The sequence below is a fragment of the Rhamphochromis sp. 'chilingali' genome, assembly GCF_963969265.1.
Source record: "Rhamphochromis sp. 'chilingali' genome assembly, chromosome: 2".
In the NCBI taxonomy this organism is placed as follows: Eukaryota; Metazoa; Chordata; class Actinopteri; order Cichliformes; family Cichlidae; genus Rhamphochromis; species Rhamphochromis sp. 'chilingali'.
In genome coordinates, this window is record NC_137930.1 from 55,462,998 (window position 1) to 55,477,467 (window position 14,470).

At 39.2% G+C, this 14,470-nt stretch overlaps 1 protein-coding gene across 3 annotated transcripts; it reads left to right on the top strand.

Moving 5' to 3' along the window:
• Window positions 1–1,458: 1,458 nt before the first annotated feature.
• gtf2h1 (general transcription factor IIH, polypeptide 1) lies at window positions 1,459–14,385 on the top strand. Of its 3 annotated transcripts, none has more exons than XM_080874263.1 (15): window positions 1,459–1,626; window positions 2,004–2,189; window positions 2,282–2,474; window positions 6,156–6,321; window positions 6,420–6,513; window positions 7,536–7,685; window positions 7,768–7,847; window positions 7,938–8,071; window positions 8,152–8,239; window positions 8,321–8,409; window positions 9,664–9,781; window positions 11,339–11,429; window positions 11,910–12,025; window positions 13,463–13,555; window positions 13,642–14,385. In XM_080874263.1, exons 2-15 carry the CDS (start codon window positions 2,036–2,038, stop codon window positions 13,726–13,728), a joined length of 1,653 nt encoding a protein of 550 aa, XP_080730389.1. In that variant the 5' UTR covers window positions 1,459–1,626; window positions 2,004–2,035; the 3' UTR covers window positions 13,729–14,385. The 3 variants fall into 3 exon arrangements, with proteins under 3 accessions (XP_080730389.1, XP_080730388.1, XP_080730387.1); XM_080874262.1 differs by having other exon boundaries at window positions 1,459–1,621; XM_080874261.1 differs by having other exon boundaries at window positions 1,459–1,621; window positions 2,021–2,189.
• The last annotated feature ends 85 nt before the right edge of the window (window positions 14,386–14,470 follow it).

A 14,470-nucleotide genomic window follows, 5' to 3' on the forward strand; every position in this document is an offset into this window, starting at 1 on the left:
GGACTCATCCAGGCTCATCCAGGCTGGAAAAACTGATCAGGAAGGCTGGCTCTGTGGTCGGCATGAATCTGGACACTATGGTGACAGTGGCAGAGAAAAGGACACTAAAAAACTGCTGGACATTATGGACAATGCTGGGCATCCTCTGCACACGGCCATAAACAACCAGAGGAGTCTGTTCAGTGACAGGTTGCTTCTCCCAAAGACAAGAACCAACAGACTTAAAAACTCCTTTGTCCCACACGCCATCAAACTGTTTAACTCCTCTCTGGAGGGGAAAGGGAGGGGAAGCAGGAGGACAAAGGAGGGGGGAACAACTAAGCTGTAGTGCCTTTTCACTGTCCAATACTTTTTGTTAATAACCAACGGCGCAATAGACTTCAATACTTGAAATGTGCAATTCCCTTGTATTCTTATTCCTATTTATTCTATTTATCCCTTTTGTATACTCTTTATTTATATATGTCTCTGTATTTATATATGTGTATATATGGTATTCTGCTCACATTCTGTAACTTCTGTTGGTGCTGTGCTATTTGGAAACCGAATTTGCCAGAGGAACCCACACGAGGGATTAATAAAGTTCTATCTTATCTTAAATCTTATCTTATCTTATCTTTTATCTTATTGTCTTGTAAAGTCAGAAAAGACTAGCCAGACTACTTCCAACTGATAGGAATGCACCATTAACTCAAATAACCGCACACTGCAACCAAGGTATTCAGAAGAGGATCTCTGAATGCACAAGATATCAAACTTTGAACGCAATGAGCTACAGCAGGACCACAATGAGTACCACTCAGAAACTCAGCTACAATTCATGCAGACTGACTAAAACTAGACAACAGAGGAATGGAAAAACATTGCCTGGTTTGATGAGCCTTGATTTCTGCTGGAACACTCAGATGTTAGGGTCAGAAACAGAAACTGACAGTTCAGGCTGCAGGTGCTATGATGGTGCGTATATTTTCTTGTTAAACTCTGGGCCTGTACCTAATGAGCATCATTTAATTGCCACAGTCTCCCCGAGTATTGCTGTTGACCACGTTCATCTCTTTATAACCACAGTGTACCCATCTTCAAAAAATATTGTTTCCAGCAAGATACGTGTGCCACAAATCTCAAAACATCTCAAACTGGTTTCGTGAACATGACAATTAGTTCACTGTATTCAATGGCCTCACCAGATCTCAGGTCAATAGAGCACCTTTCGGAAGTGGATGAACAAATCTGCAGCAAGTGTGCGATGCTGTCAGATCAATATTGACTAAAATCTCAAATGAATGTTTTAATCGTGTTTAATATCCTCCTTAACAGCATCGTAATTACTGGTAACATATCTGTTAATTTGGTTAAAATGCACGTTAAATAGAAATCGTACCTTTCACTTCTGGCTTTGGTGGAACGATGGTCTTCTTCGCCTCATCCCACCGGAACCTTTATAGTGTAACACACCGCTCGGCAGTCATGTCGGCGCTGAAGTCGAGTCGCTCGTTGCCAGAGTCGTGAAAAAATCGCCAGTGTAACTCATTCTGCAGTTTTTATACTGAAGAATAAAGCGTGTCAAGATTATGTGTTGAGGGGAAGCAAGGCGTTCGTTGCAGTATTGATTTATTTTGAGGTAAAGTAAGTTTTCTCCCGACTTCACCCTGAAGCTTTTTTCTTCTTCACTGTTAGCTAACGTTAGGCAGCTTAGCTGAGTAGATATAATAAAACAGTCAACACCACGTCGACTTTGCATATGTTTAAGTGCCATTAAGGTTATATAGGAGAGACTTCCTAAGAAGTAGAACTTACAGTTATGGCACTACAGTGGAGGGAGTTTAAATTATTATTGCTTGCAGCTTATTTGAGGTTCTTGAATAAACTGAGAAATAAACTGTTCGCTTTTATTTGAGCTACAGTTATTATTTTTTCATCCCACTAACCCATATTTGTTGCTATTCTCCATTTTATAGTGCGTGATTACATTAATGCGTAGTTACTACTATAATCAGCAGCAGTTTATCTGTTTTCTCAGTTAGTTGCTTGAGCCATGACATCGCTATCAGAGGAGGTTCTGTTGGTGGTGAAAAAGGTCCGCCAGAAGAAGCAGGATGGCACTCTCTATCTGATGGCTGAACGTATAGCCTGGGGTCCAGAAGGCAAAGACCGCTTCACAGTCAGCCACTTGTATGCAGATATCCGCTGTGAGTACTAGATGCCGTTAAACTACAAATCGAGACACAGAAATGCTCATCTCTACAAAAATTGCTCAAGCTGCTGTTTCTGCTCTGTACAGGTCAGAAGATCAGCCCTGATGGGAAAGCCAAAGTCCAGCTCCAGCTTGTCCTTCACACTGGCGAGAGCACCACATTCCACTTTGCCAACGAGAGCACTGCACTCAAAGACCGAGAGGCTGCCAAGGAACTGCTGCAGCAGCTGCTGCCTAAGTTCAAGAAGAAAGCCAACAAGGAGCTGGAGGAGAAAAACAGGTACATTTTTAACGTAAATACATGTATCAAGGGTAATGTTTTAGCAGAAGTAATCACAGTCTGTACTAGCCTGCCTGCAGTAATATGTGGTGGTCGTGTTTGTAATTCAATTTTTGGATGTTTAAATGGGGGCCTTCATTTTCAAATTGTGTGAACTGGGGTGTAGATTCCCAGCTGCATTTGTTTTTTCTGAGAAGTTGGATCTCAGAGCTTTCAAACCTGAATGGACCGCAGTCCCCCAGTAGAAGTGGAAAAACCTGGTTTTGTTTGTTATCTGGAAACGTAGTCATTCAGCCATGACTAGCAATACCTGAAATGCAGTGCAATGCCTGCTGCTGCTGCTGCTGCATATTCACAAATAGAGCCTGATCAGTTCTCTGAGTCAAAATACATAACAGTGGTAGTACAGATTCTTTTAAACTTTTACTTCTGTTTATCGGATTGGTGTGGCTTTCCACATCTTTGAGTTCTCTATAAACTCCTATTGAGTTCTCAGAGTCCATCTGTGTGCATGCTTGAAAGTTGTTAATATTTATTTAGTATCATGATAATCCTTTTGGCTCTGCCACAGGATTTCCCATTTTACAAATATTCTGCAAATAAAGTACAAATTACAAATGCTTGTCCTGCAGACCTGTGTGGAAATATACTCATTATTATTTATATACACATTTGTATATAAAGAATGACATCAGTTCCAGGGCTCTAGAGTGCGACCAATTTGGTAGCAAATGCAACCAAATATTTCAGTGGTGCAACTAAAAAAAAAAATTTGGTCGCACTGTTCGCGTAACAAAAAAAAAAAATCTCTGCAACTCTCTGTGTGGCCAACAACAGACACACATTATGCCCCTATCGTGGACTAAAGCAATCAGAAATAGTCAGGGGCGGGACGTCACTGATTGGCAGTTGAAAGTGCAGTTGGAAGAGGGAGGTGAGTAGCTTGAATAAAGCGATATCGATTCATTAAATCCTGAATTGACTTTTAAATATAACTGTGTTTTGCCAGAAACGACAGATTCTCAGATTAAAGCTCACAAAACTATTTCAACAACCACCAAACAGCAAATGAGAGCAGGTACACGGATTCCACACAAAGACGTAAACACAGAGCGGACCCGACGCATCAGAATCAGCTTTGTCTTTCTCGGCTTTCTCACCCGACAGCCCGCAGACGGACACGCTGTCGGAGCTCAGCGATTCTGATGCGTCGGGTCCGCGCTGTGTTTACGTCTTTTTGCGCTGATTCTGAGCTGCAGGTTTTGTCTCTCTCCAACTAAAATTCAGCGAGCCAGCAGCAAAGGAAGCAGCAAACTGCGCTTCACATTTGATCAATGTCATCATGAATTCCCTCTGACTTTTGCTGTTTTGCTTCCACCACGATAAAAATCACACTTCATGCACAGCTCTCTCTCTCTCTCTCTCTCTCTCTCTCTCTCTCTCTCTGTACTTCAAGAACAGTTTCTCAAATCTCTGTTTTCTGCATTATTCTTTCGCTTATTACCCACCAGTCTACCGTTGTTTACAGTGCTGTCGGCCACTGTCTTTTTCTTTTCTTTTTCTTTTTTCCACTTAAATGAAAAAATTATATTTTTAAGGTTATCTGCTATAAAAAGCCAGGCCAGAAAAATCTCCTTCAAGTTTTTCTGTGTTTTATTCTCAGTTACTTTCACACAAAGGCATCTGCTGTGATGTTCAAAATTCTGATGAAGTCTCACATGTATCAATACTGATAAATGATCAGAATTGTAATATTTCTGACTGTCTGGGGCTAAATTGAATCAAATCAGGACTTTGAGAACCTGAATCAAATGAATTATAGAAATCAGTGATGATACCCAGCCCTAGTGAGCAGCCTAGGCCCGACAGAAGTGGATGTAGCTGTGGGTAATGAGAAAAGATGAAAAGAACTATTGATAACTTTTTTGTTAAGTTAAGGCCTGATCCATCTGAAATTCATAGCCAGTGCTCTGACACGGTGCCATCAATATTTGAATGCTGAAAAAGCACAGTGTATCCAGAAAACACATTATATGCTGCAATAAATGCACTGCCCAAGTGTCCCCTCTCCCCACTGCCTTTCAGCAGCATGCAACAGCAAACAGGTCGTCAGAGGAGGCCGAGATGATGATTAAGTTTAACATTTTCTACAATATTGACAAAGCACTTTAAGTACAAGATTGTTAGTTAATAATTTAGAAATGAATATTGTCTGTATGGACTGCAATTCCCCCCCAAAAAAGTGCACATGTAAAACTGCGGTGTTAAGCGATGCGGTTGAAAAATTTGAGTTAGGCACACCGGTGCGCCCATGGCAAGAAGTTAGTCTAGAGCCCTGAGTTCAGTTTAATTCGATTTTTTTTTTATTTGTTTGTTTACATTGTCTTATATTTGACTTACATTTGACTTTAGTAATAAGAGACATTACGTCTGAGATGCATTTTTAGTGGAGTTGGAATTTATAAATATGTATAAATAAAGGCTGGTAAAAACAAGAGAGGGGAAACATAATGATAATCTCATTATTTACCTGCTCTTTTCAATAATAAAAATATAATCAGCTGGCAGATTTCACATGAGTGGCCAGTTACATTTGCACTGTGGGCATGCATGAACTAATGTAAACAGGAAGCAGAGGGCAATTTTGTGGAAAAATACTATGGGGAGTCAATGATGAAGTGAAACTGTTACTCAAAGAACAAACTGAGTATAAAGTGGTCATGGTAGTAGACAACAGAATAGGAGTTGCCACAAAAGGAAAATGCATCTAGGAGCATTATCCATACACACACATTTAAGCTGATTAGGAAGCTGTTATGTTTCTGTTTAAATTTTGTGGCTGATGAGATTAAACCAGTAAACAAATGAGGGTGCCAGCATCAGCATTTCCAAAAGTGTCTTTTCTGCCCATCTAGACTAAAACACAGAGACACAATTTTCAACCAAAGCTGGACCAGCAGCATTTCTAGGTTAAAGGATCCTAAAATGCTGCAGGAGTAGTGTAACCGTGGCTCAGGGGGTTGGGAATCGCATCTGTAACCGGAAGGTCGCCGGTTCGATCCCTGGGCTCTCTGTCCTGGTCGTTGTGTCCTTGGGCAAGACACTTTACCCTACTTGCCTACTGGTGTTGGCCAGAGGGGCCGATGGCGCGATAGAAGCCTCGCTTCTGTCAGTCTGCCCCAGGGCAGCTGTGGCTACAACTGTAGCTGCCTCCACCGGTGTATGAATGTGAGAGTGAATGAATAGTGGTATTGTAAAGCGCTTTGGGTGCCTTGAAAAGCGCTATATAAATCCAATCCATTATTATTATTATTATTATTATTATTATTATTATTATTATTATTATTATTAAATGGTGTGTGGGAATATTGTGATTAAAAACACTTCATTCTACATCTGATCTTACAAGATATGGCTAAAATTAATAAAATAAATACAATTAACAAAAACTCTAAAACCAAATTGACTTTGTAGTCCAATAAAAGTTAACAAAATGAATGTCTGCATAATAGTACACAGATCTGGCACTTCTTGAGTCAAAGATCGAATTGTCAATTTGTATCTATCTTAGTTAATGAGCTGACTGAGAAACAGTAAAGCAAATAAAGATGCTCCCAGCTCCTTTACATTTTTATGTGTCAACACACTTTTACTCTTTTATTTTTGTATTTTCTCCTGCAGGATGCTTCAAGAAGATCCGGTGCTTTTCCAGCTATATAAAGACCTTGTGGTGAGCCAAGTGATCAGTGCTGAGGAATTCTGGGCCAACCGGTTAGGAGGCATTAACAACACAGACCCCTCACCGTATAACAACAAACAGGAAGTTGGTATATCTGGAGCCTTTTTGGTGAGTCCATGAAGTCTGACATAATTATGTCACATTTTCTAATCTGAAGCTCTTACCTACAGCTAAAGTTTAACAGACCTCACTTTTATGCTCCACAGGCAGACATTAGACCTCAAACTGATGGTTGCAATGGCTTGAGATATAACCTGACAGCTGACATTATTGAATCCATCTTCAGAACATATCCTGCAGGTAAAGAATTATGTTATCTCCAACTCTTAAGCCCTTAAAAATCCCAGGAAGTGGTTATTACAAGCTCAGGTTTTTATTTCAGTCAAAGCCTGCAACAATGATTTTTAGGGCTGTTCGATATTACAATATTTATCAGATGACGATATGAAAACGTCTATCGTTTTATATTACGCTGTTCTTTGTTTCATGGTGTCGCAAAATAAAAAGTTTACGGCAATATTTTTTTCATGGTTTTGATGGTCACTGACTATATTAATAAGTTCTCTCTTACTCTAATATTTAAAATAACTACACTACGGATGGACAAGCGACTGTTTTTACGCGTTGTCGTTAGCAAAAATGACAGTAAACTCAGCGTGTGGCTCCGCCGTCCGCTTGTTTATTTTCCACATAAACCTTTCACAATAAAGCTGAAGATCCTGTTGTGATTTTTCATAATAAACTGAAATGATGACAAACAGAAAGACCAGTCAAAACAAATCAAGGACCTTATTTCTAAACGAGGGGCTACCTCTGAAGCACGGACATTGTTATGAAAAGTCTGACATGGACTGTACTATGCAAATTATGCAGGAAACCGGTCCCCACCTCAGACTCAAACACGGCAAACGTCTTTTACCACCTACTTAAGAGTCACATAAAAGAATATGGAGAGAGTGCTCAAGATAAACCATGCGTCGGTCAAAACACTCGACTCCAGGTACACGACGCCCAGCTGGAAATACTTCACGCAATTCGTGTTACTCGAGATTCAAAGAATTTACAGAAAATGTAAAAGTTTTTGTGATGTATATCGTTGTTGGGACGATAAATGTCTTGTATCGGGATATGAGATTAATGATTTTAATAACTGGCATGAAATCAATCAGAAAGGAAGCAAAACTACAATTTTCTCACTGAAGCAAAGTCAGTGAGAAAACTGCATAGAGGCTTCGATGTTTTTCCTCAGTCTATTAAATGTGCAGCTGGTGTCCCTCATGACATTTAGAAATTAATTTTTTGACTTTGCATTTTACTTGCAGTGAAGCAGAAGTATAGTGAAAATGTGCCTCATAACCTGACAGAAAAGGAGTTCTGGACCCGCTTTTTCCAGTCCCATTATTTTCACAGAGACCGCATCAACACAGGGACACAGGATATCTTCTCAGAGTGTGCAAAGCAGGATGAGAAGGGTAGGCAATCTGACTCCTTTCTAGGACTGCCACCACACGTAAGAAGCCATTAATGTAAAGTTTTAACATTCAATCCATGCAGGGTTAAAGACTCTCGTGACTCAAGGAGTAAAGAATCCTTTGGTTGACCTCCAGTCGTTGGAGGATAAAACATTAGATGAGGTGAGATGATTAGCCATCCTCAGTCATTTGTGATAACTCTTTAATCGTTTACCTTCCTTTACTTATCAAAACCTGTTTTTTGTGACACAGGGTTATGGAATTTGCACAACACAGCCCTCAACTTCCAATGCAAACAAGTCGGTGAAGGACAGCAGCAACTCTGCCATTATAAAGCGGTTCAACCATCACAGTGCCATGGTCCTGGCAGCAGGCTCAAGGAGAGGGTAAAGAAGTCACACTTAAACCTGAGTGCAAGCTTTTCAGCATCTTTTATCATTTTCCTGAAAATCTCCTGTTTTTGAAGGGAGTTGGCGTCTGACCAAGCCAGTGAGACGAGCAGTACAGATGGAAACTCGAGGGATTCTGACTTCTTTCAACCTCCTGTTAAGAAGGTACAATGGCTTTGCTTTTTTACAGTATTGCTCTCTGTGTAGCAGCTTCACTGACTCTGTTCTGTGGACAAACTTTCTTAGGTTAAACTACAGGAAGCCATAGAATTTGAGGATCTGCAAAGGGAAAACAGACCAAAAACAGTCCCATTAAACCTGAAGAAGTCTGACAGGTACCACATGTCCACTTATTTTCATATATTATTAAATTCTTTCTGGGTGACTCCATGCTTTTTTAATCTAATAATATCATCAGTTAACAAGTGTAAAGTGATTCTAAATTATCGTTAGTTAATAAATTTAAAACATACACAACTTATGGGCTGCCTGTAGCTCAGGAGATAGAGCAGCTCATCTGCTAATCGGAAGGCTGGTGGTTTGATCTCTTGCTACTGAAGTCTGCATGCCAAGATACTAAAACACCATACGAAGAGCCAAGATGGAGTTAGTTTGGGCAAGATATGAACCCCAAGTTGCTCTCAAGTTGTGTGTGAATGTTAGATAGAAAGCACATAGAAAAAGCAATAAATGAAAGAATAAAGTGAATGGGTGAGTGAGGCAGGTTGAATAAAGTGCTTTGAGTCCTCAGGTAGAGTAGAAAAGTGCTATATGAGAACCAGTCCATTTACCGTTTAGTTTATTGTTTTGTTTTTACCTAAAATTTAAAAACATCTAGGTTAACATACAAACAGCTGATGTAATTTAGCTGTCTTTATTTTCCAAGAATTTTGCAGTTTATGAAATTGTTCAGTAAGCTGTGTTTGTGTTTTGAAATGTAGTTTATTGAGAGATTTTTGCAGATGAGGAAGTTGACAGAACAAAGACGGAAGTTTTGGAAAGTCCGGTGGTTTTTGATTGCATCATTGCCTGGCTGTATCTTTTGACTAAACAATTATTAGCTCAGTAGTTCTTACCTGCGACTTCTGTATATTGTTTACATGAGTTAAATAAATTGAACACAAACTCTTCACATCAGAAGCCAAAAAAGATCACATCCACATATAATGCTAGTTTATTTTCCCAACAGAAATTATATCTATTAATCTTAGTTTCATGCCATGTTTTTCCCTGCATTGGCTCGCAGCTCACAGAAGCACTGCATTAGGTGCTGATTAGCTGTCAGGTTTAGAAAAGTTTGTATAGCCGGGATAGTTTGTAGAACTCTACAGACAAAAATCAGCCAAGCAAAATTTGAGAAGAGGGTTTGTTGTTGCTGATCCTTACTTCTTTTGTACAAAGTTCTCACTTGCAGTGTTTCATAATAGATGTGATGTAATACAAGGTCAAATGTTTTTGCTACAGCTTACTGTTGCTATAGCACAAGGGGCTGCTCTTCTATTTTGCAGCACTGATTCATGTTTTAGGCTAACAAAACTGCCTCGTTTTTAGTCAGACTATCCAATGTGTCTCACTTCTCTTTTTATAAGGTATGCTCATGGACCTGTGCCACTTCAATCCCAGCAGTATACAACTAGCCAAGATATCATCAACTCTGTCAACTACATCCGTCATGAGATGGCTAGTTACAAACCCAGCCTCACTCAGGTTAGAGCTCAGACTTTGTGTTTCTGTTACTTTAGCATTTGGCTAAAGATGATGTCATCAGATCTTAACCTGCATTCACATACTCATTCAGACTACAATTAGATGCATGCGTGCTATTGATGAGCCTCTGTTGTGATTCAACTGATCTTTGGAGTCATTCGTGCACAGCTGTGAAGTTTAGCAACTAATTTTCAGGTAAAGTTCAGGAGAACACGTGTTAGGGAGGTGCCCAACAAAGAGTCTGATATCCCTGTGATGTTGTTGTTCTTTCAGCTTAGAATTCAGTGTCGCTCCAGGCACATGTTTAGAATGTAAGCCTCCAGTACTTTGTGTCAGAAAGTCAAGGCAGAAAGGCTTTTAAACACATAGTTAATGTTGTAAACAAGTCCATTTAAATGGAACTATAAGCCAGGAAGTTGAGTGCTTAAACCCATCACAAAGCAGCCCTGTCATTTACTAGGAAAACCTTGGCAGACATCCATTTTTTATGACTCTTCCCTCAGAGATGGGACATTTCACATACTGAAGCTTATATTCAGTGTTGCCCCTGTCAGCGGATTGGGAGACATTTCATTGTCCCAGCCTGCAATAAGTAGATGATGTTGATATTTTCACTTTCAAATGGTGATTATCAGAGCTTTCTTATATATTGTAAACTTTGTAATGTATTGCAATATTTAATTAGTTCAGTCTGCCACTGTTACTGTGACAAAACAAATTTCCCACGTGTGGGACTAATAAAGGTTATCTTATCTTATCTTATCTTATCTTATCTTATCTTATCTTATCTTATCTTATCTTATCTTATCTTATTGTCTTGGAGCAACTGTAATCCACATCATTTCCTTATTAGGGATTATTGAAGTATTCTGATTCTGATTAACGGATGAGACAATTTTGGAATTAATTTATTCTTTGGTAGAAAAAAAAAGATTTAGATTATCGTACTTGAGTATTTAAATTGTTAGAAATAATCTAATAATTCAGGTAGTGACCGAAAGAGCGAGATCAGGAAAACATAGGTGGAAATTGGCTTCCTCCGAAGGGTGGCTGGCCTCTACCTTAGAGATAGGGTGAGAAGTTGCCATTCGGGAGGGGCTCAGAGTAGAGCCGCTGCTGCTCCACATCGAAAGGAGCCAGTTAAGGTGGTTCGGGCATCTGACAAAGATGCCTCCTGGGCCCCTCCTGGGCAAGGTTTTCTGGGCATGTCCCACCAGGAGTAGGCCCCGGGGCAGACCCAGGACACGCTGGAGAGATTATATCTCTTGGCTGGCCTGGAACGCCTTGGTGTTCCCCCGGATAAGCTGGAGGAGGTGGCTGGGGAGAGGGAGGTCTGGGCTTCTCCGCTTGGGCTACTGCCCCTGTGACCCAGCCCCGGATAAGCGGAAGAAAATGGATGGATAATCAAACCTCTCAGAGCTAAAAAAAAATTCAATTTCAGATCCTCTACATTTAATTTTACTGTTGATATCACTGTAATTACTTAATCTGCTTACTGTTACAGCTTTATCAAATTATGAGCATGACAGATTTTAACTACAGTCACGCTTTTTGTAGGTGTTGTCCAGCACAGCAGCTACTTCTGCCATTGCAGCACTTTCTCCAGGTGGCGTCCTCATGCAGGGAGGTGCACAGCAAGCCATAAATCGTAAGTGTGTACTACAGATTTGGTAAAAGCATTGTTGCTGACTGTTGGCAAGCTATAAACGATTGAGCAATATGAACGATGTCAGCTGAGATGTGGGCTGATCAAGTAGAGTTGTCACCCGGGGCGAGCGATGTGGACAACTTGTGAACAAGGCAACGTAGGATTTTCCAATTCATATCATAGGTGCATTTAATAAAAATCTTGGACAGTTTAAATCTCAATGACCTCAACGTCACAGGTAGAAGTTTCTGGAAATCTTGTTAATGCGATAACTCAAAAAGGAAGCCACCTAGGATTTTGATATTCATATGTTAGGTGTATCTGCTAGGAGGCTGAGGGGGTAGCACTGGCAGCTGCCAGTATTTTTCTATCCTTAAATGTGTTTAATTTCCACCACGAAAACGATCGGTTGTCTTGTATTGAAACATATTTTACCTAACAGCTTTGAGAATAATTAAGGTTTGTCTTTTTTCCTTCCAGAAATGGTACCGACCGAGGTTCAGGGAGAGTTGAAGCATCTTTATGTAGCTGCTGGAGAGCTATTGAGACACTTCTGGTCCTGTTTTCCTGTAAATACACTGTTTTTGGAGGAGAAGGTGACTGACATTCATTTTGTTTCCATTATCCCTGTGACCCATATATTTGACTACACAAGAAAATCATCTTTGTATTTAATGTATATTTCTGCCTCCATGTAGTTTTGGGAGCAATTAATTAATTAGCATTAATATTGAGTGAACATTAACATAAGTACTGTGCAAAAGTCTTGTGCCAATCTTTTTATATATATATATATATATATATATATATATATATATATATATATATATATATATATATATATATATATATATATATATATATATATATATATATATATATATATATATATAAAATTTATTTCTAGGACAATGGGAAATAGGTGCTGTGTGTACAGTATATAAGGAAAAAACTGTTTGTACAATTCTAACAAAAGCGAAAGTTTATATTTGGTATGACCACCTTTATTCTTCAACGCAGCCTGAACTCTCTTAGGCAAGCTTTTATGTAATTTCTCTAAGTAGCCCTTTAGAAATATTTCTTCTGGCTTCTTGAAGGATATTGTGTTTGGGATCATTATCATGCTGTAAAATAAAGCAGATGTTTTCCGAACAGTATTGCAAAAATACTAAAATATGTTATCTTTGCCATTTTTCATAGAGTGAACTAAAGAATGAGGAGAAATTGTGTGGTTTTTGCATGTGGGGGGGTGTCAGGCTGCTAGTAACAAAATGTGAAAAATTACAAAAAAATTGGCTCTTTTTTTATGCCTGCTGATTTCGTAGGTCAGTAATATGTCTGTGTAGGTTCTCAGTCATCCAGGTCATGGTACTCTATGGAGCTTGGAAAGAAAGTGGCTGGATTTCTTTAAGTTTTCATTTTCACAAAATGAAAAGTCTGCTCGCTTTCTGTCTAAGCTTCTTAGACCGAAAGGTCAGCAAAATATATCAAAATGAGGGGTGGCTCAAGACTTTCTTGAGTTTTGAAATTAAAGTGGAAGAGAAAGGCTTTTGTCTTTAAGTTTTTTGACACATCTTAGTAGCAGCTTTCCTAATTGCACTGTTATTTCAGGTTAAAAAGACCTGTGTAAATGAATTTGACTCTTAACTGAAATTATCACTAATACATTAAAACTGAAGCTATAAAATCCCATGTAAAATCTTGGTAAAATAAATAAAAAAGACAACTGTTTTTAACAGTTTGCTGACTTGGCCCTTTTTCTCACTTTGACAATATTGTGACATCTGTGACTCATCCCACCAGCGTAACTAATCCCAGCATTTAAGAAATGTCCTGCAAACTCATAGGTAAACTAAGTAAAACAATAACTATACTTAACTAGGTATTTGCTATGAAAACTAGTAGACATGCTTGCCACCGTAAAGCTGAAACTTATGTGAATTAGTTGACTTCTATCCATGTCTGCACACCATTAACTTAGTCTTTGTTTGTTTTTTAAATTTCTGTGTTTCATGTTTTATTTTTTCTTGCAGGTGATTAAAATGAAGTCGAACCTCGAGAGATTTCAAATGACTAAGCTTCATCCTTTCAAGGAGAAAATTCAGCGTCAGTATTTGAGTACAAATGTAAGTTTTTGAGCCATCGACAGTGTTGCACAGACTTTCTTTCACCTCGTAGATGTAGCGCTAAAGTCTCTTTGGTGTTCCCACAGCTCACAGGGCACTTGGAGGAAATGCTGCAGACTGCCTATAGCAAGTTCCAGGTCTGGCAAACTCGTCGGATGATGAGGAAAACCTGAGCTCTGACAGTTTTTCAAAGAGAAGCCAAGAAAGACAGTAAAGTGGTCGGACAAATGACTTGTGAAGGTCCTCCGAACTGCTGTGAGCAGACCACAGACTAAAGCCTAATGGAACACAGTTCACAAGGGCTTAATGAGGAGGATATAGAGGGATGCTGCTACAACCCCAAATGTTCAACAAAGACTAACTGCATTTCAGTCACAGAAAACTGTAATTAGTTTCTTTCTCTTTTCTTTGTCTTTTCCTGGTGTTTGAGAGATTGGTGCCTGTAATGGTTAAAACAGGACTTTTAAAAGGGTTTAACATGACCAAAATGCAGATGGAAATGAATAAAACTACAAAAACGGCTCTCAGGACAACAGTGTGAGATGCAAGTGGAGGACTGCCAATGTGTTTCATCAGTGCACAGAACAGAACGAAATGTGCATTGATGTGCAAGACACCCTTCTGAACTCTGGATAGATTTGTTGGAACAGTTGTCCGGAAAATCTTAATCAAGAGGGGACGTGAATATAGCAATACTGTAAAGACATTTCACACACGAGTGCATTAGTACGTGTGGCTCAAATCACACTGTCACTGATTTGTAACGTCTGCACTGAAGACAGAAATGTAACTCTGAAATAAAGTGAGGCATAAAGCTTTTGTTCATCATACTGCTTGTGTAGGCTTAGTTATTTCATTTAAATCTCCACACTGCAGCTTGTTTTGCTTTGTTTTTTTTTTTCTAATAATGTGATG